The sequence below is a fragment of the Xiphias gladius genome, chromosome 13 (genome assembly GCF_016859285.1).
Source record: "Xiphias gladius isolate SHS-SW01 ecotype Sanya breed wild chromosome 13, ASM1685928v1, whole genome shotgun sequence".
Lineage (NCBI taxonomy): Eukaryota > Metazoa > Chordata > Actinopteri > Istiophoriformes > Xiphiidae > Xiphias > Xiphias gladius.
In genome coordinates this window covers 12,319,979-12,347,074 of record NC_053412.1, presented here as the reverse complement: position 1 = coordinate 12,347,074, position 27,096 = coordinate 12,319,979, and the positions used below count along the sequence as shown (strand labels likewise).

Here is a 27,096-nt window from a genome sequence, read left to right as displayed (position 1 = left end):
TTTAATGGAGCTGGCAGCGGAGCCATGTGTGTGACGCATTGCTACTCTGCTGTGTGATGATGACTTGTTGCTCACCGCCTTGGCTCTGAGAATAGTTACACTGTTACGTGGTCTGTCAAACACAGCTCTAAAACTCCCTGCTTCATTTGACTTGTTCAGATAACTCATTTGTCTTCCTGCCGATTATTTTGTTTTTATGGATTTGGAAAATTGAAACATACATAAAAGTCTGCTCTGTAGTGCTGTCAGCGCTTGTTAAGATAGCACTTTTTTCCAGAAGTATTGTGGTAGAATTCACATATTCACTTACAGCGAATGATAATCCATTCCCATGGCTGGGTAATGAATGTATATCTCTGGGCCTTTTTTCATACAGATTGTTGTGTGACTCAGACACTCAAAGCCCCACAAGAGCATATGTGTTCAACAATTAGCCAAAGACCCCAAGGCTTGCCGTTTCAATCATTTATTGTAGTTATGGCACTATGTCATTGTGAGGGCAGCACCATGCCATCTCTCATCTCTGCCATAGCAAAAAAGAGGAAGCACTCTTCAAAGGCGGTTTTCCAATGCAAATCTTTTTGCCTGTGTACCATAAATGAACCCTTTATCATTAAAGCTTATGACTTGAGCTGAGAAAATAGTAAACGTAACAAAGTAACAATGAGTATACATTTTAAACAAGACCAGGAGCAGCCACGCTAGCAGCTCTGTGAGGCTGGACCTACACATTGCAGTGTTTTCAGATATATGCTAACATCAGGAGGCAAACATACTCACAATGACAACCCTAACATGCCATTTTAATTTAGTGTGTTAGCAAGCTAACATTTGCTAATTGGCTCTAAACAGACCATAAGACCATATCTAAAAATAAAGTACTTACTTTTAAGTTCTCTCTGTGTAAATATAAATGGCCAAACAATGCTTAACGGAGAAACCAGGTACCTTTGACCCACATATTATGATGAAATAGTAATTTTGGCAGTCAGTACTCATTTGTTCTGCACTGTTAGCAGAAATTAGTCCCAGTTCTTTCTTTACCTGCTACAGGAAATACTGGAAAATACTGGAAATACTGGGAAAAAAGTCACGACGACCACGCTCTGAATTTAGTCACTATGTTTTGAGCTAAATGCTAATGTCAGCATGCTAACGTGCTCACCATAACAATACTAACATGCTGATTTTTAGTAGGTATACTGTTTACTGTGTTAGTTTATTGGGTTAGCATGCTAACATTTGTTAATTAGCAACGAACTCATACAGCTGAGGCTGATGGGAATGTCATTAGTTATATCACGAATATAAACCAAAGTATTGGACAAACTAAAATTTGACTTCATGATAGCACTAAATAAAAAGCTAAGGACTCACCAAAATTATTACAACTCATCCTGTGGGGAGAATGAATGTCATTACCAAATATGGTAACACCCTATTTTACAGGTCTGTAATTTCCTGGTAATTTCCTAGGAATTTCCTTGGAAAAACACCTCCATGTAAACCAAAGTAAATATTCATTATTAATTTGTGGTTAAAAATTTTGTATATTCTTCATATGCGTTGAATTGTATGCTGCCGTGTAGGAAAAATTCACATTTTTGTATCTTTAGCTGATTTGCTGTACACTGGCTGAAGGACTCTCTCTTTTACACAAGCTAGTATTTGGAATTAATTAAGTGTAATAATTGTGCATCGTCTCTACTTACTTATAATTAGTACCAATTGCATAGTTATGACATAGTTCTCTAAATAAAACTCCACTAGAAAATTATTGAGAAATTATGAACCTGTAAAGTGAAGCATTTTTTTCAGATGCTGAGATATTTTATTTAAAACCAAAAATATATACCTCATGGTGGTGCTAGAGGGAAAGTCAGGGGATCACCAAAGTCATTACAAATACTCCTTTGAGAACAATGAATGTTTCAATTTTTATGGCAAACCATCCAAAACTTGTTTAGATATTTCAGTCTGGACCAAAGTGGTGGTCTATCCAACCGACATTGCCATCCCTAGTGCCATGCCACTAGCATGGCAAAAAAGTCAGTCTAGGTCACATTTGGTTTAATGTAAAAGCCAGCATTCTAAGGTGACATGAAGTTCGTCCACCAGCGTGAGCTTGTGTTACACACTCACATAATTATAGACTTAAATCCCCAGAATATCATCCAGGCATGCAGTACGTCAGCCGATGTCAGGTCCATCGTTCAGTGTATATTTGGAGAGGCTGAAAACAGAGCCGGATCCCAAGCCCCTTTGGAGTCGTAACGTATAAATAGTAGTGCCTGGTGAAGTTTGGATTGCTCAGTGAACATTAAAAGAGCAGGGAGCCTGATGAAAGAGACTGAAATATGATTTACATTCAGTGAGCACAGGGCCATATTGTGAAAGAGAGAACTGAGAGTGGATGGGAGGGGGAGGCAGAGGGTAAGTAAGATGGAGATTGATAGGGAGCGATCGAGGATCGGAAGGGTGGGGGTCCAAATGAGAGCAAGTTCATATTTTAGCTGGTGAAGCAGCTCACAGTCTGATTAACAAATTATATTCATGTTTCAATAATGATAAGCTTCATCAGGTCCCCACTTAAGGGCTGCACTTTTTTTTTTTTTACCCTTTTCCCAGTCTTCTCTTTTCCCGTAACATTCTCACGCTGGAGACAAGCAGAACTCTGTCAGGTTTATGGTTTAATATCACTGATAATCAAGCGAGATAGGCCCGATGAGGAACTCTGCCACAGGCCACAAGATACAGAAACTAAATATACAATATCACCACATATTAAACTATATACAAGATCATTGGGATCATATGTCAGTGTTATCATATTATGCAATGACCACATGTTATTTTTGTTAATTTGATAATATGTTCAGCAGAAACATACATGTATATTTTCGTGTGAGTTAACATACAGTACTTAGTGACTGTTGAGTGTGTCACCATACATATAAATGTGTAGATGTTCATGACTTGCAATGTCTTTACCATAATGAACATAATGCTACGCTATGCTATGTTAATGTAAATTGCCCTCTAAAGCAGTAAATATACATATGTAACGCATCCCACTTGTACATCTCTGATGTATGTGACCCTCAAAAATGTCTAAGTGTCTTTGACTGAAATCATCCTAACTGAAAATTGGAAGTAAATACCCATGTTGCCACAACACTGGACTACCCCCTGGCTTTCCTGTACCAAAGCTGCCCCATGAGGACTGCTAATAACACTAAAAATAGCAGCAGGTTTAGTCATAACCTCCAACTGCTCCAGTGAAACTGTTCAGTGGCCAGTAGTAGACAGCTGTGGTTCGACTGAGCAGATCCCAGGTGTAAATGTGTCAAGTATGTGAAGGGGAAGTCTGTCATGGATATACAGTCAGTTTGAGTCTGGGTGAGTGGGGTTTGCTTTCAGATGCCAGTTTTGGGGACATGGAACCATGAAAAAAGTATGTGGATGTCAGGTTTCTGGGACTGAAGGCCTGCTCACACCAGAACTTAAAATGGCGACATTTCACTGTCACTTATTTTTCTACAATTCATTCTAATAGACTTGCTGTAAATGCGAATTTGAGGTGTCGACCAATAGACAGAGAGTCCAAAATGGAGGAAGCCGTCACAACTTATTAGTTGTGCTGCAACATCCACTTTTATTTATCATCTGCTCAACAACAGAGAAATGGTCTGCAGATATTTATGACACAAAAGTCAATGGTAAAAGTTCATCTTTTGAATAAACTTATTGTGTTAGCAATAGAGTGGAGCTAACAAGCTAAAAAGTTTGCTAAATGACCATTAGTAAACTTGTTGGAAAGCTTTATTTTCCATCTTCAGTAACTGTAGCACCACAGCAGTTCGCCGACCAACCACTTTCTGGTCTAATACAGCACTTACCACTGCCTAAATTGTCCAGAGTCACGGTGATCATTGAAAAAATATCTGTACCATGTTTTTACCTCTCTCCATGAAACAGAGGTTTATAAGAGTGAAAAATAAAGCAGAAACCACTGCATTGTTCTTCAAGCAGTTACGGGGGAGGAAGACTTTGACAGGACAGCGCCACAAATACTGCTTAGGGAGACTAAATGTTGCATCATGTATCCTAAAAAACACCACACAGCCTTTTTCACCAGCATGGTATGGGAGGAAAACACATCGCCAAGTTTTTATATGTCAGAAACTGCCAGGTGGGAAAATAATGTGCAAGGTTTGACCAGAGCAGCAATGTATGTGCACTCAACTCATACTATATATCAAGACAGGTTTTTGTACTGGAGAGCTTCAGTACGAAAATAGCTCAGCTTTGTTTGTCTGTCACCATAAATGTGAATCATAAACCCTGTTGGCTCATTATATATCTGTTCTCTCTTCTTTTTTGTTTGTTAATTTCCTTTGCCCGTCTCTGTAAGTCTTTCTGTTTTGCTGTTGCCCATCTCCTAGGTTTTCACTGTGACTCTGTCTGGGTGTTTGGCCTTTAGATAATCCCTTCTGTTCCAGCTGGGCTTGGTAGAGAACCTCATATAATTGTTAACCCCCCCCTCATTGCCTCCTCTACCTCTCTGTCACTCTTTTTCTGTTGTTCATCAGGTTTTTCTTCTCTGTCTGACTTTTTTCTCAATACCATAACATTCTCTGTCTGTCCATTTTATTTTTCATGCAGGCTCTCTTTTTTTAACCTATTTTTTGGCCTGTGGCCCATCTCTTTCTCTTCTCCCTCTCTGTTTCTGGACGCTGTCTCTTTTGTGCCCATGTTTGCCAATGAGTGCTTGAAATATTTATGTGAGTGGTGCTCACCGTGCCCCTGTTTAGTAATAAGGAGAGTCGATAGAGAATTGAAAACCAAAAAATTGTTTTTGCACTTCTACTGGATTGCAAAAGGGAACCCGGCACAAACAAAAACAATGGCCGAAAGAAAGCAGCTGCCACAGAGCAGACAGAGAGAGAGGGAGGGAGTGGAAGCGAGGATGGCATGAAAGCTGGATGACCTTCAAATGAACAATGCACTTGGTTGCGTAACACCAATGAGGAGGAGGAGGTGATAGAAGAAGGCAGACGATTAGCCTTGAGATCCCAATACAGGCATTATAACACAATTCTGTAATGCTTTATTGGTGTTTTCACTTTTGTGCAATTCTGTGCTGCTTTCTATGCATGCTTTTACCTCAGCCAACAAACCGCACAAGTCTACAAAATCTTTCTGGTGTCATTTGACCTGTAAATGAAAAATATTGGTGGCTCTTTTTTGAACTGTTTCAATAGTTGAGGTCGCTTATCTTCTACACATCATTCCTGAATAAAAGGGGGGTTCTCTTGCAGCAACGTACATCTGAGATCAAGAACATCAAACCTGTGAGGGAAAAAAAAGGACTTTCTACTGATTTTCATCCTTTAATAGTGGAAACAGACAATGAATGTGTCTGAGTCAAAATGGACAAGGGCATCAGGTAAATACATACAGTACAACATATAATCATCCTAGAGCAGGTATACATTTGTCATTGGACAGTTGGTTGAACAGGATTTTAAATCTATTGGATAGTGGATCCAAAAGCAGGACTTGCCAAAACCAATGTAAACTATAATCAAAACAGAATCACTAGAAAACAACACATATTTCAAGTTACATAAAATCAAGTACAAAAAGTAAAAGTACTGCAGCAAACAGGTGAAATCAATTAGAGTAAGCATTACCAGTTCAGTTCTTCATTGAGGCCGAAGGGCTCACCTGTGTTATGCATACAAGCAGTGATCTGACTGTTTTACCACCTCCAGAAGGTGAGGCTGTTCCCTCTTTCCCTGTACTTTATAGGAGCTATTTGTAAGTTTTGCTATTGCTGGATAGCCAGTGTTAGCAACAACAGCTGTTTACTTACCAGTCTAGAAGAAACATTGCGATTTCAGCATCAAACTCCATTCCTTTACTTGCTGAGAGCTGTCTCCAGCGGTGGTAAGCAACACCAATATTAACTCTTTTTTCTAGCCCTTCTTTTCTTTTACCGAAGTTAGCATGCCCACCAGCTAGTTCCGGCCTGGCCGGCCCATCTTTCTGCCCTGAAGAAGTAGCTCTGCTTAGAAGGCATATTATAACCACATGTGTTGTAAGCACAGTGATGGCTGAAGCTCTTGGCAAGCTACAAATAGCACCTTTAATGAAGCTGCAGAGCCATTGTTAGTCTTTGCACAAGGTCCTGCAAAACTGCAATTGCAGCTTTGTGTTCAGATACCTTCAAACGTCTTTTTACATAATACCTGCTAAACATCAGCACGTTAGCATTGTCGTTGTGAGCATATTAGAAAGCCAAAGCTATCATCTAGCTGCACGGCCTCATAGAGTTGCTAGCATGGGTTAGTCCTGTTTGTCAGGATGTGATGTGTAAATTATTTGATGAGTTAGTATCTGATGAGTTACAGTAGAACATTGAACACTGTAGCCACAGCTGAAAAAAAATTCAAAGTTTTTATTTTAATATCCATCTTTATATATGTATATATATCAGATGATTTTAAGCTCAGCTTGACACTGCAGCATTTTGATTAGAACGTGTGAATGTTGAAAAAAGTAATTACATTAGCAAACATATCAAACTGGTCAGGGTAAATGTAAACTACATTCAGATGAAAGTAAATGACTTGTGCCCTATAGATGAAACCTTTTAGATGTTTGTTTTGCTGCATATTAGTCTCTTTTCTCACAATAGGTGTCTCTTTCAAGATGACAGTTACTTCATTTAATAAACAAAGCCTCTCACTCAGACATTTATGCATTCATTCCCTCATCTATTTTTTCTCACAGCCTACATGATTTAACCCCGGAGGTTCTGGCATTGCAGTGTACAGCCAGCTGCAACTAGCGAAGCTTAATGTTGAAGCCAAAGCAGAGGTGCCTTAGGAAGCAGTTCCTCTGAAAGCTGCAAAAACCTCATGCTGTTTTGAGTGGATGCAGCAGAGGACAATATATTCTGACTCTTCACCCCAAATGTGGGTCCTTTTTCCATCCTACAGTTCTCTTAATGCAACCAATAGCATGAGCGTGGAAGATAAATCTCGGAAAGGGTAGTCTGACAGAAGACATAATAAAAAGGTCTGAAGGGTCAGTTTGCTAGCCATTTGCTTTCTGTTAAGAATTTGTTTATTTTTATAAAACTTTTTTCTATAAATTCACTGAGGGGACCAATATGATAAAGAAAAAAGAAAACAAGTTCAATGAAAACCTTGCAAAGATTACCTTTTTTTGTTTGTACGTTCATACATCTGACATAGGTAATCTGTTGACATAGATAATTACCATAGAAAAGCTTGGTTTCTTGCTTGTTCATTTTGATGTATCAATATAAAATTTTCCAGGAAGAGTTGGAATCCCCATGACTAGTAACCTTTATGTGTAAAATCAGTGGAGTGTCCTTTTAATTGCACCATTAGTTTCTTTAATTGCCAACAGGATGCCTGGCGGTGTACATACTGTATACAGAACAAGGGAGCTTTTACTCCCTTATTAATATTACTGCAGCTCAGAAATACAAGAGGTGACTTTGTGAGTGGGCTATTTAAGCTTTTTAGACTCAGGGATATGAAAATTGCAAATAAAAAGTTTACCCTCTGTTAATTAAATTAGTAAATGATAATTCAACATTTTAGTCAGATAGACCTTAACCGCTATGCACTCTTCTCTTTTCCTCAGGCCTTTTTTGTACAGACTATCTAGTTTTCCTCCATGCTTGGCAAAAGACACAACCTGACTCCACTATGAACTGTCTTTTAGGCTATTATAATTTCTTTTAGAAGAAAATATAATAGTGCCACATTTTCAGTTGTTTTTTTTTTTTCATCGCTCCTCTACTTCCTTCATCGAGGACAAATGTCTTTATTCTTTATTATTTTTAGTATTAAAAAAACAAATTCTCCTCATTTATTGAACGACTTTGATTCTACTTTAAGGTTATTTATGAAGCCTAAATAATTGAAATAATTAAAAGTCACTGCAATTTACTGTCTCATTAATAATGGAGAGTAGAAGAAAAAAGAGCAAGCTGCCATCAAAAGAAAACCTAAGTATTTTAATTGTTTCTATGGGTCTAGTCTGTTTATTACCACCCAGGTTATTAGGTGTTTTTCAAGTTATTTGCCAGTTTTGTGTTAAAAATAAATATTTTTCCGCGGAGGATAATCATGCCAACCATACGTTTTTAAAATCACCTACAAGTATTGTCAGCATGTCAAATTCTGCCATTATATTAAATTCATTGAGCCTCATTTGAATCTCCAGTTGTCTGTCCCACAACTGATGTGCATTTGGCTCTCTCTCCAACCAAGCACCGCATAAAAATGGCGTTTGTATGCGGTGTGGCCACAAGGTGTCATCTTTTCAATGAATTGTATCCAAAACGTTTGGGTTTGTAGAACACAGTGGAGAAAAAAAGCAGAACCTAAAACTTAAATCTGATGTCTTCTTACAGGTTCAGGTTATGGGAAGCTCCGGGTTAGGTGTCGCTAAGTTCCTGTAATGGAAGAGAGCCACGGAAATGTATCGCATGCTAGTTGTCTGATTATATTGTATATGTGTAACCTGTATATAATTTGTTGCTGTAACCAAATATTTTCTCTGGTATCAATGTTAAAAGACATGTCATACTAAGTACTTCACTCATGGTCTCGCTGCTGTTTGCTTTGTGATACACAGCCCTGATCTCAGTAACTGGAAAACAAATTCAAAATCCAGTCTTCAAAATATCCTTTCAGATAGTCCTGGACATAAATTGTAAAAAGCTCCTCCTGCATAGTATTAGTTTGAAATGACTGCAAAGACCTTTGGCTCACTGCTTTGAATTGATGAAGAAGGTCAGGCGTGTTTTAGAGTCAAAAGCAACTGCCTCAATCAGACCCGGTGATTTGTTTACTATTATCGAGCCTCATGACTCATGGGTGAGAGCAGACACTTGTATGACATGCCAGCCAACCCATAAGGCCGCTTTCACAGGAAGGAGCACTCATTCCAACAGCTGAGGGAGTTTGTGTGTGGCTGAACTGTATGTGTAAATGCAGTGTCGTGTCCACATGTGCAGATTCGCTTGTGTGTGCACTATGTGCCGACAAACGAATCTTATCACTTAAAACGAAGTACCCAAACACTGAGTCATGTGTGACTGACTTCTTTTCTTGGAAGGCCCCTTCTGTCAGTCGCCATATACCAGCCAGAGCTACAGTGCTACTCCAGAGACATGATGGCACATAGGTATTAAACTAACTATTTCATTTGCAAAATTCCAAGGGGAAAGTGAACTGATGTCTCTTGATTGGATTTGTAAGGAACTTGGTCTTAAGAGATTCAGAAACGGAAAAACAAATAGGCAAACAAAAGGACACCGTCTCCTTGCACCCGCTGAAATGGAAGCTGTTATAGATCTGGGGAGCACTGGTCCCACGTGCCCCCAGCTCTACTGGCAGCACAACCCCAAACACCTTCCACCTGCAAGACAATCTGTGTAACAACCATGCCGCAGAAACACGCAAGCAAACCAGAGGGCAAAAAGAGAACAATGGAAAGAACAAAAGAAAAAGAGAGAGGAAGATAGGGGGGATTAGAATGAGGAAGAGAGACAGCGAGGTAGGGAAGGATAGGGAAAGGAGGGTAGGAAAATGAAAGAGCAATAGTGATGGAGGGGAAAGGTAGCAGGGAGCAATCCCAAAATAAAATCTTAAATGTGTTTAAGGAGTACATCCCGTTGGGGTTGACCACCTCTCTCCTCCAAAATGTCATCTCTAATATCAAATCCATGGACCTTATCGATTTGAACTGCTACTCTAGCTTCACCAACTCCAGCCAAAGCACTCGGAGCAATTTCCGAGCTATTTGAGTCCAAAGTAGTCAGGTGGAGGAGAGACAGATAGTAGCTCTGTGGTAACTTGTGTTCAGACTCATCATAACCACAGTCATTTGCCCAAAATGTATTGATTATAATCTGTTTTCAAGCTCTATGTCATGGCCATAACCTTGAGTGAATGAGCAGATTCAAACACTACAGATGGATTATAGGTATCCAAATGTTATGCTTAATATGACCGACACATATTCTTTAAAAGTGTGCCCAAGTGTCCTAAAATTGTACAGTACTGACTCTTTCCATTTGTGAACTATTCAGCGCTGGGCTGAGGTAAACCCATTTGATTCAGGTTAAGACAACATCATTCCACCTAAGTGAACAGTTAGCGAATATCTGTACAACTGACATTCTGTCAGCCAACTTCCACATTCTCTTCCATGGGTTGAGAAAAATGAAACCTTGGGACTCAATCCTAGACTAACTCACTTATTAAGACTGGCATTTTTTAAACAAGATGACACAGGAGGGGAGAGGGGGAGGACAGATAGAAACCTCACGAGGAGAAAGCGGTGTACAGCTTTCAAAAGGGACCCCTCCATGCACCACGACACGTCATTAAAGTCCTACTAGCAAAAGCATGGCTTGTTAGAGGACGAAAATGTCATAAGCTGACATAAGACAATCAGCATAAATTGGTCCCTGCATATGTGACAGTAAGCTCATAGTTTCCTGGATCGGTATATGCTCTGGTGATGTCTCCCTCTAATAGCCACCAATGTGAAGGTGGAGGGTGACACGGTGTCACCTCCCCAGGCTAGCAGTGCGTGTATTACTGTTTCCTGTTACCATGGTTTCACCGTCACAGGTCCGACTGGCCTCTTTGTAGGCGTCTGTCACACATGAAGTGGTCCCAGATGGCCTGCGTTGATTTCATTAGCTGATCTTTTTTTAAGAAGATCCAGTGAATTTCTTTTTTTTTTTTTTTTTTTTTTTTACAGGGATAATCTCTCGCGACAAGCCGGTACGTTTAGACAGATTTCACCAAGCACTGTCCCTTATTAACTCTGTCAGTCTGTTGATGATATGCAGAGACAGCCCCCCCCCAACCACCACCACCACCCCTATTTTCTCTTCCTCCTTCCTCTGTGGCAGCCTGCGCCAGAGAGAACATATGGCTGGGACTTAAAGCAAAATAGCACTTGGTGACAGTTGCATGAGACATTGCGCTGTGCCACTGCTGCTGTTCATCCAGTTATTGTGTCTCATAAAATGGATAACTGCAGTACTCACTTTTGATCGGTGGAATCAAGTCAAAAAAAAATCTGGTGACCTCCACATTGGGTCTTTTTAAAGACGGTACCAATCACCAATTTGATAACTTTAGAAATGACCAATCTGATACCATTGATGGAAAGGGTTCTGTTTTAAAATAACGTAACAGTAAGTTCCCTCATAAGCGATCAGACAAAAGCCTACTTTACTGAATGTCACTTATATTTTCAAACTTCTGCTGCTACTCCATAATATTAATATACTGTATTTTCTTAATACTTGTTAATTATTTCTAAATATATATGCTATCCAGTTTTACTCTACTGTAGCTGATGATATTCTCTTAAATTATGTACTGTGTTCTCTAAAGTTCTCTCTGTACCCTTGACCAGCTGTGTAAAAAGGTTCTTTGGTTTTTGAATTACTGTACATTATCAATCTCTCCTTGTCGACTGGCTATTTTTTTGCCTTAAGAACAATTGCCTTTTTATGGCCACTTCTAGAAATAAAAAATAAAAAAACATTCCTTTTGCCAGTAACATGAATAACTGTTTTGGCCAATTTCCATCTTAAAGTATTTTGAGCAACCTGTTTACTCTCAGTGCTCAAATTCTACTGGCTTCAGTTCCAAGTTCTGTCTTGTTCCAGTGCCAAACGTAGCACTGAGATGGCTATGCTCAAAGGTGTAAAGGATATTTGAAAATACTTGGATGATAGAAAAATAACTATTTTGGTACTTTTTGACCTCACTACTGCATTTTATATCAGTAATTATCTCAGGTCGGGCTCAGGTACCCAATTTGTGAATGGGTCAAGACTACCTGGGGAGTCCTGTTCATAAAGAGTAAATATTTTTGTGGCGTGCCCCAGGGTTCAGTTCTGGATCCTGTTCTTCTTCATTGTATATGCTGCCTTTAGACTGAGGAATGCTAGAATTGAGCTAGTTCATATAACTTGTTGTCAACCATGTCTGAAGACAAAAGTGTGTATACCTGTTCCAAATGACTACACATTATAAGATGGAGTGAAAAGCCTGCTTCTTGGAGAGGGTTGAGACATGATGAAAGGTAAAGACAGACAGAAAGGTATACATTTCCAGGCTCTCGTGAAAGGCATATCCTGTGTTTCACTCATTTGTACGTACGAAAAGTGAATAAAAAACGAGTCACATACTTTTTCACCTCTGCACGCCTAAACACTCGTGGTGCGAAATGAGTGTGGTTGCTGGATAGTCAGTATTGAATAGTTGCAACATTAAAAAAGAGGGTTTAAAGTGTTGTTCAGTGACCCGATAAGCACGTAATTGCAGCACAATAAATTATAATAATATAGATAGTAACATTGTAATATTATTAATAAAATCATGAGCCTTTTCGGGCCTATTATATATAAACATGGTATCTGGTTGTTATGCAGGTGACACGCTGCTCTAAAAGGCCTCACTCTGATATCCATAAATCATCTCAAAACTGGTTGAAAAGTTTTGTGTAATTCTCTGTTTACTCTGTTAGCTTTTAGCATGATGTCTCAAATGTGGCGTAGAGAAAAAAACGCATGGTCGATTAATAACTGTTTTGACTGTTAGTTAGACAAAACAAAGCAAGTGAAAACCTTGTGATGACACAAAATTGTGATGAGTACTTTTAGTATTTTCTCACATTTTATAGACCAAACACTTAATCCAGTAATCACAACAGTAATCGTTAGATTAATTAACAATGAAACTAATTGCATTGCAGCCCTGGTGCTGTTTGTGATTGTTATTTACTACACATGTTGACACACCTATTTTGTAATGTTTTTTTCTGTTCAGTCAATCAACTTCTGTACTTTATATTCTATTTTCTTGCCTGGTTACGATACACAGTACTTACTGTAGTGTATGTGCATACAGCCAATCCTTCAATGGGATATGTTGTTCCATCTGCTGTGCAACTGAAAAATATCGACTAATGTACAGCAGAAGTCTTTCAAAAGTATTAACAAGCGCACCAGAAAAACCAAAGCGATAAATGTTTCAATCCCTATAATGGCTTTCATTCAGTGACGTTCACTCCTGTAACAAGCTGTAATGAACTCAAACCACCACAAACTCACGCACACACACATTTTTCACACACTGGCCTGTAAAAACATCCTTACTGCTAGTGCACTTAATCATCCCCTGAGCAAAGTAACACCCTTGTTGTAGACAAAATACTCTGTTCAGTATCAGCAGTCAAACACGGAGCTCTGGGGAGCTGTGGTTAGCAGCCAGTTTGGACCGTGTGCTTTTGCTCCTCGCAGGTCACTGATTTGAGCTTTATTCGATGTGAGTGCTACTTCAGCAAGAGAGCGAGACTAACTGTGACAGAAAGGGAGATTATGTTTACATTCCTGTTTTACCGTGGTGTGTGTGTGTGTGTGTGTGTGTGTGTCTGTGTGTGTGCAGTACTGTAGGAAAGTATGCAAATAACCATGGATGCATTTTGGGGATTTGCTAAATGGGATTTTTGAGGAGGTTTTGTCCTCTGGTGCATTTCCGAAAATAATGGTTGACACCTTCAGCAGAGAGAAGGAGACCAAGCAAGACAGACACAGACTTATACGTGTGTATGTGTGTGTGTGCCAGGTGGTTTGTCATGCGCCGATTTGTTGCACGTTTGTTGTCACTCTGCTCTGCACTGACGCCCGGCAAGAAGCTGTCGAAAGAACGCTATGGGGAATAGATTTGATTTGCAAATGAAAAAACACACCCGCACATTTGCAAAGACACGCGCAGCTACATAAACACACAGACACAGGTGTGTTTGTTCCCCGCGGGGATGATTTGCAACTGAATAGACATGTTGCGCAGATTGACTTCTAAGTTTTGACAAAATGCCTCTAGGGGAAAAACAAGCCTGCATGCACCAAGGACACGGTATTTACCAATGTTGTACCTTTTATCAATAGAAGCCTGTGAAAACACCTTTAGTTATAGATAGAGTGGCTCTTTTAAAATTCAACCAAATGCTGTTTGCACTAACTTTCCAGTCAATGTCTGCTGTTCACATTGTGTTCAAGGTCGTCTCTCTTTACACTCACATGTGTGTATGTGTATAGCTGCGGGTGTGTGGGTAAATGCGTTGCGTGTGCAGACCAGGCAACGGCAACACAGTTTCACTGGAATCCGCGGGTTAAAAGCCACAGACGTTTGACTGTATCATTTTTCAAACTTAAGGTATGTGTGGTAGCATGAGTGTCCTCTGTTCTCTCCGTGTGTGTCTATGTCAGGGTTGTGTACAGGCGATTTTCGTACGCAGCCAGCTGGTTTTGATGACCTTCAGTGTCACCTCTCCATCTCCCTGTTGAAAAGCACAGGTGTTTCCTCTGATAGCTTTCTCTCTCTCTCTTACCAGGAAGTGACAACCCTCCACACGTCCCCATCCAAAAGAGTTATGTCCAGTAGTCTCACACTGACTGACCCGTCAGCAGATAAGACCATGGCCTCACCTCAGCACACCACTCTTTGTGAGTATTTTCTTGCTTTTCATTTGGGAAGTGTATTCTTAAAAACAGAGTAGTGACTTTTCAGAAAGCTTTGATACCACATCAGATGTGTTATAACGTTTGACGGGACGCCTAGTTCTGTGATTGCATCATGGTTACACTAGTCTGTCAAGCAAACACCCAAGGCTGCAGAATGGTTAATGCAATGTTTTGTCCCATTTGTTCTATGAGATAAACATTTGGCAGAAAGCAGCTTTTGAAAGCGAGATTGTTCTTTGCTAGATAAGGCTGCCTCCCTGGCAGGTTTTTAATGGGAAGCTTGGGGCTTGCTAGATACTATGCTTCCATTACTGTGATAGCAACACTGTGGTGGCTACCTCCAGTTTGTTTTCCACCTAAGCTGATAGCGGTGTACACACGGATGGAGCCTACAGTGCGAAGTACAGTCCATTTGTACCAGCCAGCATGGCTAGTATTGTTTCAACCACAACCGCGCAAGATGCAGTCAAGAAACGTTACAGTTGCGTAGTTGGGATCAAAGTGAAGGTCAAGTTTGGAGGGGGGGTTGGTGACCACTGTCCCCTGTATGGTGAAACATTTCCTTCGTATTTGTCCAAAAAGCCAGTGTAAATTGAAACTGAAAAAAAAAAAGGGAGAGTGTGAGAGAGTGATTGTAGAGTGTGAGAATCTCAAGTGATGGAGGTGTTGACAGGCCCCCAAGTTGTATCAAGGTGTTAATGATACAAATGCACACACACGCTCTGAAACTCAACCATGCATGCTCACTCTCAACATATTCACACACGCAGACTGGGAGCCTCTCCATCTCTACCTGAGATTACTCAGGCTTTCGTATCGGCCTGCGCATCTCTAAATCTCCATTGCTGTGTCTCAAATTGGAGCTTGTTGACAATCCTTGGCATTCCTGTTGTCCTGACTGAGCAGCATCTTTTGTCTTTTGCTGACAAGTTGTCAGTGACAACAGCGCACAATCAGCCGGGTCAAATGACTGACAGTGGTGGCAATGGAGAGCTTCGGGAGCTGTTCCCTGCAAAGCCGCAGCGTTTAAATAAAGCAGGGTTTCACGGCACTTAAAACAGATGCAAAGCTCACTTCTAAATCTCCACGTTGCTGCTATTTCTAAAAAGGCATCCTTGTTTTCTTGATTCCTCTCATATTACACCTGAATAACCACCATGAGGCTGTGACTGAAGTGCTTTTTACTCTATTATTTACAGGTTCTGTGTATATATATTTATATTAGTCTCTGGCTGATTAGACTTGTCAGTCAGGCTGGGCCCAAGAGAACTTTTCAAAGTGTGCAAATGCGGCCATTGCTGGCAGATGCTGGATTTGCCAAAACACTGTTTTTGTTTTAAATAACATCCCCCAAGATTTGCCTGCCAAATGATGATGTCTTTATAATCTTTGCCTGAGGAAAAACAAGGCTTTTCTTCATTTCAGTTTCAGACTCGATTCCCTTAGCAGCTACTATGGCACACAAATTAGATCATATAACATGATTGGTGTTGGGAAATTGAAAATTCAGGTTTGTGTGTTGATGTGACGCTGTTTCTTGGTTCCTCTGTGTAAACCACTACCATGTCTACACACGATATGGGTTAAATATTCATAGAAGTGTGCACAGTAAATTGGTTATTCTCTGAAATACTGCACATTTAAAGATTGTGCTTCTTAACCTTGCTGAACAAAGAAATTCTTATACTCTTAGCGCGTTTTATCATGATTACACTATAATATCTTTGGTGTCATCTTGACTAATGGTGTAAATCAATGGTATTTTTCTCTGTTTATTTTGTCTCTTCTTTTATGTCACTAACATTTAATCTTTAAAGTGAGACTATGTAATTTTTAATAGAAGAAAAAAATGCATTCTTCCTCTTACAATTGAAAAGTTGAATTCCTAAGCAATAAAATGCACCTCTGGCCGCTTTGGCCCGATTTGGTCTGGTATGACATGCAACTACATAGTCGGTGTCTTAAATTCCTAGGTCACCAAGACGCACTGTTGCTGTAACCATTGAATAAAATCTTGGGAAATGAAACCTTTTTCATGGGAAACTTTGTTTAAATACTCACATTTTAATACATTATATAAGGAAAAATTTGACATTTTGGGAAATTTGCTTATTGGCCTTCTTGCCAAGAGTTAGATTTGAAAATTGATAGCGCTCTCATGTCTCTATTCTAAAGCATGAAGCATGAGCCAAAAGCCGATTAGCATAATGTAAAGACTGGAAGGAAGGAGAAACAGCTAGCCTTTCTCTGTCCAAAGTTCACCTCTAAACTTAATCCTTTTTAGTCTAAACTTAGTTGGCACCCATTGCTAACCCATCCATCTAAGGGGCGAGTCCCTTTCTGTGAGGACCTGTGAAAAGTCGTTTCCTTGAACCCTCAACTTTTAAAGGTTCAGTGTCATTAAGGGCTCTATTTTCCTGCTGGTGCATGGTGTGAAATGCTGTGGCATACGGGTGAACTGGTATTTTCCTGCAGTGGACTGAGGATATTTACTCAGCTGCGCTGGTTTGGTATCTTGGTGACTTGCCATGTACCCCGGTAGGAGGAGTGGCGCAGAAGAGGGGTTTGCCCTCATCATTGAAGCCTTTCCTCAATGATTCCCCATATGCTTTTTATTCATCTTTCAGGTATGTCAAGTGTGGCGTCCTTCTGTTGCTGTGGCATCAGAATACATTTTTAATTAGATTGAGAAAGATTACTAATAAAGTCATCCACATGAGAGTAATCTGGTGACCTGGATTTCTGCATTAGTGTTCTATGTGATAAGTGAGATGCCCCCAACAATTTGTAGAATGTCAGGTCTTTTCTGTGTAGTTGATTAAGCGCCTGTACTCATCACTCAGCAGCAGAAATGATGCGTGCGCCTCATCTACAGACTCTGACTTGAGAACGGGGCCCTGCATAATTCTACACGTGGATGGCAAAGAAGCCTGACTTCGTTAATTATTTAAGTCTGCGGACATGGGGACAGGAATCCAAACTCTTACTCAAAATATTTTCTCTGTTATGTGAAAAAGATTATTAACAGTGAGTTGTCCATTTCACCAAATATTCGCACTTGTGGCTTATACACATAGAAGTATCTCAGTAGCACATCAGTAACGCCACAAAATGATCCGTCCTATATTCAGTGAAAACATGTAAGTGAGAATAATTAAATAATAATTAAATACTTAATAAATAATTCAATATAGGCTAAGAGCTACAGCTGGACAGTGAAGGCAAAAGCTTGGGGCAAGGTATACTGCAGGAGCACACAATGCCAAAAGGTAATAAATGATAAAAAAAATAAATAAAAACGCACTGATGGTGCAAGTTGTGGAGGTAGGAACACCCTCCGTGATTTCAGTGGATTATGTTCATTTGGTTTTTCCTTCTGCTCAGAACCAACTCCAAGGAACCGGCACACACTCACACCTAACAAAAATACCTCATACTTTACACACAGCTGGCACAGCGTGGACACCTTCCTTCGTTATTTAAATCTTTTAATGAGACATCGGTATTTAATGTTAACTGACCTTTGTGTGTTTTTCTAAATACTAACTAATCTCCAAACCCTATTTTGTATTTCTTTAAAGATATGAGGACCATTTCATTTTTTCTGCTGGATACATAAGGACTGATATTTTGTAAATACACGTTTATGTTAACTGTACTTTGAAGACATAAATGAGTGTTTTCAAATACGCAAATATGAGGAGAACTGCAGAGTTTAAATTAATTTCCCTGTAGCCTAATTGTTTGCACAACTATAACCAGCCACGCCGATTTCCAGAAGCTGCTACACCTGTATACAACAGTTGCCCATTAATTACACCATTGACAGCATATCTGGAACTCAGGTGCTTCATGGAGATTAACTTTCTCTCTCTCAGACACCTCAACCTCTCTCCCTGCGTTGCTGCTTCTAAAGGGGATGAGAGGAGCGCAAGTGATTTGCTCATTACTGAAACTCACCCAAACTCCACCTGCTGATTCTGTACTCCTCCTGTAAAAATAGTCGGTCGTATCCATTTGTCTTTGCACCTGGAAATTTTGCTTGCGTTTGTATTGCGCCCTATTTCAGGAACATAGAGCCCTCACCGTCATATAACTTGGAACGCTAAATGTCTTTATTGGCAACTTGCTTTAACAAATTAAAGATACTAATCACACTTCGCACTTTATTTTCTGAAAGTTATTTTAGTTTAAAACTCACTCGAGAGTGGACTCGCTCCGGACCTCAGTTTGGGGATATTCCCAGGCCCCTTCATTAGGTATTCTACAGAGGTATGTTTATTTTCCACTTCAGGAACAGGAAATCCATGTGCAATTTCAGTGGGATTATCAGCAGAATGCAGCTTCTCTACAAGCCTGATAACCAAGCTTGTCTCTAGTCAATGGGCTCCCATCGGCACCTCATGGGGTGGGCTCTAAGAAAACACCTTGTGTTTCATATATGAGGTCAGTAAACAGTCATGATTACATGATTTTGGAGAGATTGGAGATAGTAAACATACACACCCTTATTCCTGCAGGGTTATGTAAACCATATTCTCTCTTGTATTGTCCAGAAGGATGTAGGTTGAAAAAGAGTGAATGAAAGGGCTCTGGCTGATCAGATACAAACATGAGGTCACTGGTTTAGAAGAGGACCTTTGCCATTGCTTTAGGGCAATATTCTGTATTTCCAAGAAGGACTTGTGAAGGAAGGCAATAAAGACAAACAGAAAGAAAGGCAAAAGAAAGAAAGGATATCAACATGATTTCCTTTCTTTCACCAATCGATTACCTGCTTGAGGGTTTCTATTGTCAAAGGTTTCTTCCTCAGTCCTCCTGGGCTTCTGCAGAGCAGTCTCTGCACTGAATTTCCTACTTTGCATTGGTTGTAGTGCCTTACCGTCTATCTGCGGAGCTGTTTTTGAAAAAGGTTCAAAAGCGTCTTGGTCAGAGACATACAGTGTACAAGATGGGTTTTGACTGGGAGCAAAGGTTTCACCTAGTGAGGTACACTCATCTCCTCTTGGCAAACGTTGAGCAGCTTTTGCAGGTAATATTTAACTTGACAGGCATCACAAGCACATTCTAAAATACTGAACTTAGTTTAATAGCTATGCTATCAAAGTGTTTCTTTGGAAAAAAAAAGAGTCTCTGAGAAAAAGCTTTGATTTAGAAGTAGTGGTATTACAACCATTCACTGAGACATAAAGAATCAATAATGCACATAGAGAGGCAGGGCTATGAAAGGAAAAGTTATATTGGTATACTGGACAAGTCAATTTCATTTGAATCCATCTATTTTAAATAGTGAGATATGTTGGGAAAATATGCTTATTTGTTTTCCTGCTAGAGTTAGATAAGAAGACCACTCTCATGTCTGTATGCTAAATATGGAGCTAGAGCAAGCAATTGCTTTGCTTAGTTTAGCACAATATTATGCCTACCAGCACATGGATGGATTACTGAATGGGTCAACCAGGCACAGGACGAGGGGCCCAAGGGTTCAGGGGACCCCTGTGCTGGAGCTGGCTGAGAGAAACAAAACTACAAAGTGACTCAAGATAACTACAGAGACATAAAATTACCAAAAGGCGACTTAAAACAACTACAAACAGATGCAAAATGACCAAAGAGAGACTCAGAACAACCCCAAAGAGACACAAAATTATTAGACAGTGAAATGACCAAAAGGTGACTCAAACGACCACAAATACATGCAAAATGACCGCGATTTTCACTATGGCAGTCTTGCTCCTGCGTTGGAGGGGTGGGGAGCCTTTTACTTGTCTGTACCCAGGGGCACATTGTCTGATATGTCCATGTACCAGCAGCTCTAAAGCTCAGTAAAGTAGTGGTTTTACAGTGAGTTACATGCCGGAACTATTTCTTGGCAAACAGCGGCTGGGACTTCCTGCTCTGGTTGTCAAGAAACAGATTCACCATGTAACTCCCTGAAAAACCACAACTTTTCATTTTGGCATTTCGGTTTGTATGGATTAAACAAGTGGTATATGTTTTGATTTGTGAGCTTTAGACATGCTCTTATGTGTATTTTTGAGCTTTGGAAAATGCCAGATTTTGTTTTCAGTCTTTATCCTAAGCTAAGCTAATTGCCCCCTGGCTCTACCTTCATATTCATTGATATGACATATGACAGTAATAATGTTGTCAGCTAACTGGGAGCAAGAAAGCGAATAAGTACGTTTTTCCAAATGTTGTACTATAGTGTATATACTGTATATATCCATCGTTCAGCAACAACATTAAAACCTGGCTTTAAAGTTTTGGCTGATCGGTTTATATATGATATCTCAACTACGTGTGCTGAGTCATAAAATGTCATGATACTCAGCATGCAAACAAGCAGTGATTTCAAATGCCAAATGTGTCCCTGCACTCTGCTGCTTAAATGAAGGATGTACCAAGTGTTTTCCAGCTCACACCGTGGGACATCTTTGTCCAAAAGACTACTGTGACATAAGGTTAAGGGCATGTTGGGTACCTTGATACTTGACACTAAAAAAAGCCAACCCACATCCGTCTACCCTCTCCCCTAAGTCCATCCTATTTTTTACGGAGGGGGACTTCTAAAATAAAATCAGCTGTCACTGGATCCCTGGGCCTCACTGAGCTGTGGAGCGCGCTGCTGGAGCTGGTCTCCAAGCCTCACTGTCTGTCAGTCTCTGCCCAGGATTTGCTTGCTGTGTTTGGCTAAGTTTGGGCAGCTAACCCATTTCTTTTTCTAGAGTTCCAAGGCCCTTTTCTGTACTGTTGGATTCTGTTGTTGTTTGGCGTAAAGAGCGACCTACACAGTTAAAGAAGGTAAGAGATGTATGTGGACTATCAGCATTTAAGGCTCACTCTTGTATCAACATAAGCCCCGCTGTCAGCACATCTCTTTTAAAGTGATTTGCCACCTCAGTAGAAGTGGAAGGAGACAGATTGGAAATGGTAGATGACATTTAACCTGATAATGAATTGGAATGATGTGGCCAGGCTGCAGACATGAGACGTCTTTGGTGTAAAATTGGAAATAAGATGAAATGGAGGGGCTGTATTGTCTTGGAAAATAAGGGGCAAGAGCTTCGGAAAAAATTTAATGTGATATTGCAGTATGTTTACGTGATTCCACTAGGGTTTGTGCTTTGTCATAAAACATGCATGGGCCCTTCCTTTTTCCTTCCACCAGACATAACCAGCAGCAGTCTGATCTGGAATTTTCTGAAAGCATAGCAAATCGGAGACAAAGTGCTTAGCCTAGCATAAGGAAGCACTCCAGGGCAATCCAGTCTCCATGTAAAGAAGTTATTTTGATAGATTTGACAGCTCAATTACTGTGCCTGTTTGGTTTTCATCGGTAAGGAAGAAATCGCCCTCCATGGCTGACATTTCAATTAGTATCGCTTGTTTTGGCTCTCCTGTCAAACCTTGCCAGCCAGAAGCTTTGGTCAGTAAGTACTGAACAGGAATTTGGGTTGCTTAAGACTTCTGTTGTGAGGAGAGGGCAGAGAAGGGGGTGATACCTCTGTGACTGGGGGACGGCCTCTGCTTGACACAGATCTATGGGCCTTGATTTAGCTTTGAGCTACAATACCTTGCCGCCTTCTCTCACACCCTTAAACTCTGGCATTACTCTGTTTTTCTTTACTCTGCCCTTCACCTCCTCAATTCGAGCTAGCCGGCAGTGCAGCACCTCACCTCTCATTGCTTTAGCACAGGCAGCAGCAAGGAGGCAGTGACAGGGAGGTCGATGGTCCTCGGCTGCGCTCAATATAGCCACTGAGTAGTGCATACCGGCAGCAGCATGACCTCCCCTGTTGACTTTTCTCGGCCTCTCCCACTTCCATTACCCCCTACCCGGTGCCAACACTTGTGCCTCTTCTGTGGAATTGAAGAGATAAGAAGCTAATACTCTGAGAACAAGAAAATAGTAGCCGTTGTGGTGGTAAATGTGCTTATAAACAGTGCAATAGCAGAAATGACACAGGTTGTAAGTGTATGCGTTTGAAAATTTTTTCTAATACCGCACTGTAAACAGAGATTTTGGCCCTCATTATAGTTGGGCATCTTAAGCAAGTGTTTGAAAACTATTATTAATGTTAATTCAACATGTGTTGGTACCAGCACTAATTAGAGGCAGCAGAGGGAGATGGTGAAATGAATTCTAAATCACTAAAAATATTCTCATTAGAATTTATCAGGTTTTGACTCTTCTTTGTCTTTTTTCTTTCCTTTAATTTCCCAGACACACGTATCCCTGCACACACTTCCACTCCATAAATCTCCCTGTTACAGGGGAACATGACGCTGCAGACAGAGACGCTTTATAAAAAGGCTGGGTTTATTTTTTTCCTCCAGTCAGCCTCCACCCCATGGAGGATGGTTACCTCACTTCCATGCTATGGAAACTTTGCATACAGTAAACCCTTCTCAGAAGCCAATGATATCCAGAGCGCTGTTGTCACTGCTCTCAGGCATCAAAACCCTCATGTCTCGGCCTCTCTGACAGCTCCAGACCATGACGTGAACATTTATCTCTGGTGATAAATGAGGGCATTATCCTTGTGTTTCTGTCATCAAGCCGGTATTAGGTTACACTGCAGCCTCAGGTGTAGGATTTCTGACCCATATTCATAGGATGTGGTGAGTAAAAACCCTGTTTATTTTCAGATGCTGCTGCCTTGGCCAGCCTATTTGTCTCCCTGACGGGTTATTGGTGACACTAACATGCCATACGTAGCAGAAAGCTAAAAATGGTGGGATGAAGAGAGCATGCTTTTGTCACATGGCATCTGTATTAAGGCTCGGTCAAACCAGAACTAGGCACAGCGAAAGTCATCCACGTATCTTCGGGAAACATTTGATTGCCCAGAACTTAACTAGCAATTAGCAAGCTTATTATCATGGTCATTTACAGTAGAATAAATTTACATATTAGAAGTTTTTGTACTAAGGTCTCCTGTGTAGTAACTGTCTGCTTACTATTCCTCTTTTGTGGATCAGTTTCTTCTCGGACAGAGGAGGTTAAATAAAAGTGGATGGTGCAACACAGCTAATAAGCTAAACATTAGCTTCCTCCATTTTGGACTCTCCAGCTTTCTGAGTCCTCAAAGGTCGGGTTGTACAAAAGATCAACAACTGTGTTGGAAAACAGCTGGTTCCCTGAAAGAATAATTGAAGCTTGTGTACATAAAAAACTTCAGGGCAGAAGATAACTACCACTAATGCAATGGATGCAAATTTTGCACATCAAAGTTGAACTCAACATGAAAGATTTGCGTGGATTTACTTCACCCACACAACCAAATCCACTGATCTAGCCTGAATTCCTTTGGATTTAGCTGATATTTTATGCAAAATTCTACTGTTTTTAATGTTGGTGTGATTGCACTTTTACACTGGATTTATGTGGGATATCATGTGGTTTTACCTGCTAGATACAGAGATCAAATCAGTGGGTGTTGGATTTCTTCATTTTGATGACATGGATACAAGGAGTGGGCCAGTGTACTCAGGATATACAATAAGGGGGCTGACAGAAGTGTTATGATAGCTTGCTCTGCACAGCCAAGCATACACATATGGTATGTACTATACCAGTAAGCAATAAATCTGTTACTAATCTCTACAGTACTGCAGCACCCAGGGGACCTTCATCAGATCCATAATCATTTAAAAAGCAGCTGCTTTAACACAAAAATCAATCTGACCTGAAACAGAACTCATACTGACCTCTACGTTGAGCCAAAATTGTACCAACACACATACATGTGGAGAAAATATGTAAGCACCTTTTGCAAAAACACAAAAAGGAGGAGAATTTCAAAATGTCAAAAGGTTACAACATGAGCACATAATGAGAGAGAATAATTTCTATTCATGGTCTTCTCTCATCCCACGGTGTTGTTGCCTGAAGAGAGAGAACATGCCAAGAGCTAAAAGGTCCAGTGTGGGTGTATGCTGAGCTTTCTCTGTTGCCTAATGATGCTTTGTAGCACAGAAAAGTCAAATGTAAAATCAGTGGTCCTCTCTAATTGGCTATCCGCAGGGATGTGCTGTGCAAAATGAAGAATCATAAAGTAATGCTTTGGGATTGATGAGTATTGTGCTTCGGTTTGTTCCAGCATTTGTTACAGATTGTAGCCCTCTGGCCACTTCTCGGTTAAAATATTTCTAGTATCTAGAACTATAGACGGGTGACAAATTAAAGGAAAAACCAACATAGAGTGTCTTAGTAAGGTGTTGGGCCACCACATGCCACTGGAACAGCTTCAATGTGCCTAGGCATTGATTCTCCAAGTTTCTGGACTCTACAGGAGGGATGGACACCAATCTTCCAAAACATGTTCCCTCATTTGGTGTTTTGACGATGGTGCTGGAGAGTGTTGTCTAACACGTCGGTCCAAAATCTCACATAGGTGTTCAGTCGGGTTGAGATCTGGTGACTGCGAAGGTCAAAGCATATGATTCAAATAATTTTCTTACTCATCAAACCACTCAAGTGACCCCTCATGCCCTTTGGATGGAAGCATTGTCACCCCACTTCTCCACTCATTTTTCAGGTTTTTCCTTTAATTTGTCACCCGTCTGTATGTAGATGTCTTTATCAAACTCAGGATGCGATTTTCAGCAGTTATGATCTCAAAAAGTCAAACAAACTAAAGCTTTAATGCTTCAGGCATCAAAGACACCACCTACATGTCGTGATTACGGGTGTTAATTTTCTATCTTTCCTCTCCATGTAATTTAAGACACGACAGTGTGATTATGTAATATTTTAGTAAGGCTGTTGTTCTCTCTGAAGCAGCTGAATGAAAATGTATTCCAATGATTCTGATAGAAACGGTCACCTCAGCCCTTTCCAGTATTATGACAGAAAATTCATATACACAGAACTGTCCCTTAAGTCTAATTACAAAAGGTCAAGCTCTGTCTGAGTCTTCACTGATGTGCCAAAAGAGAAATAAGAAGGTGGCAAATACTGGAAAATCTCTCAAGGAGACGTATCTAACAATTGGATAAAACCGAGTTTGGCTTACATGCATCAATGAAGGGCATTCGCATCTTGAAATTAACGGTGTTGTGTTTGTGTCTGTGGGTGCAGGCAGCCCAGGTCGATCCAGGTCCGGACTTCCCGAAGAGAGGGCCCTGAGTGCTGAGGACCAGGAGGCCGAGTCGGTGTCAGTGAAAGAGCGGCTGGCGATGTATCAGGCTGCCGTGTCCAAGAAAGAAACCAACAGTTCTTCCTCTGCTGCGGTAAGACCATACGTCCAGAGGATGTAACAAACGATGGCAGTGAAGATATGCAGGCAACTAGGGACATGGCAGATGTCATATACATAAACTCGGTAGGGTTTTGATTAATAAGTTAAACTGACAACGTGTGATAGACATTGCTGATGTTTATGACAACAGTTCTGTCATATAAATCTGCCCTGGGTATAAATCTACTGTCTTGCTTGTACGCTGTTTGGTTGCACAGACAAATGGGGATGGGAGGCACCAGGGCTCTGATGGGATGGTGGGATTATTTGTCAGTGTGTCGTAGGGGTCAGTACAAGATGGGGAAAAAAAAACAAACCTCTAGAGTGTGAATGGCAGTCAGGAGGAATCATCAACAGTCACATCACACAGGGCTGCTGTTTCAGCATGTTACAGTGTTATCAGTCGTTTCTCAACATACATTTTGAAAATCATAAGCTTGATTTCACTTCAATTGGAGCCAGTTCAGGAGCTCTCACCTACATTTACTCTAGTACCAAACTTAACACACAATTTGGAGGTACTTTTTTTTTTAACTTTAATGCTTCTTTATACTTCTACTCCACTTCTTTTCAGAGGGAAATATTATACTTTTTACTGCACTATATTTATCTGACAGCTGGTTACTTTCAGATTAATATTTTACATTAAAAAGCATATAATAATTAACATATAACATACTGTTAAAGATTAAACCGATGATTCACAACTTTTTGGCTTGTGACCCCTTACAAAAAAGCTGCGATAGTTGGGGCACCTTGTCATGTTTCAGCTGTCTAGAGGTAAGCAGTTCCACTAAAGAGCGATTTTCCTCTGTAAACTTCTCAATTGGTTTGTTTTTAACAGTAGATCTTTTGGCTATACATTTATGAAACCAAAAGAGGAAAAAAAAGAAGTATAATATAACATAACATTATAATTGCCTCTGTATCTTTAAAATGACATATTCATTTTGGGAAACTTCCAAATGAACTGTATACTGAAAAGAACTGCTTGGTTTATCCTGATCAAGGGCTTTTTTCCCAGGCCTTCACCAAATATCTGGCCAACTGGCCACAGTCTTTGTGCATCATCAATATAAAGTATTGTGCGGTTTCCAAAAAGGAACATTTGAAAACCAAATGGAATTCTTTTTCTATATCAGTCAGACAGCATATTGATCTAATCCACTATAACTTTTCCAAACTGACAAACCGTGCAGTTCCAACAGTGGTGAAATACCAGATCTCAGCTAGGTACATCTAATT

General features: G+C 40.3%; 1 protein-coding gene across 1 annotated transcript in view; it reads left to right on the top strand.

The window, feature by feature from the left end:
• The window catches only part of xirp2a (xin actin binding repeat containing 2a), a 51,677-nt gene that overhangs the window by 5,206 nt on the left and 19,375 nt on the right, over window positions 1–27,096 (top strand). The window contains exons 2-3 of the mRNA XM_040141999.1: window positions 14,476–14,587; window positions 25,692–25,843. Of these exons, the coding sequence (XP_039997933.1) occupies window positions 14,476–14,587; window positions 25,692–25,843 (264 nt within the window). The remainder of the gene's footprint in view (window positions 1–14,475; window positions 14,588–25,691; window positions 25,844–27,096) is intronic.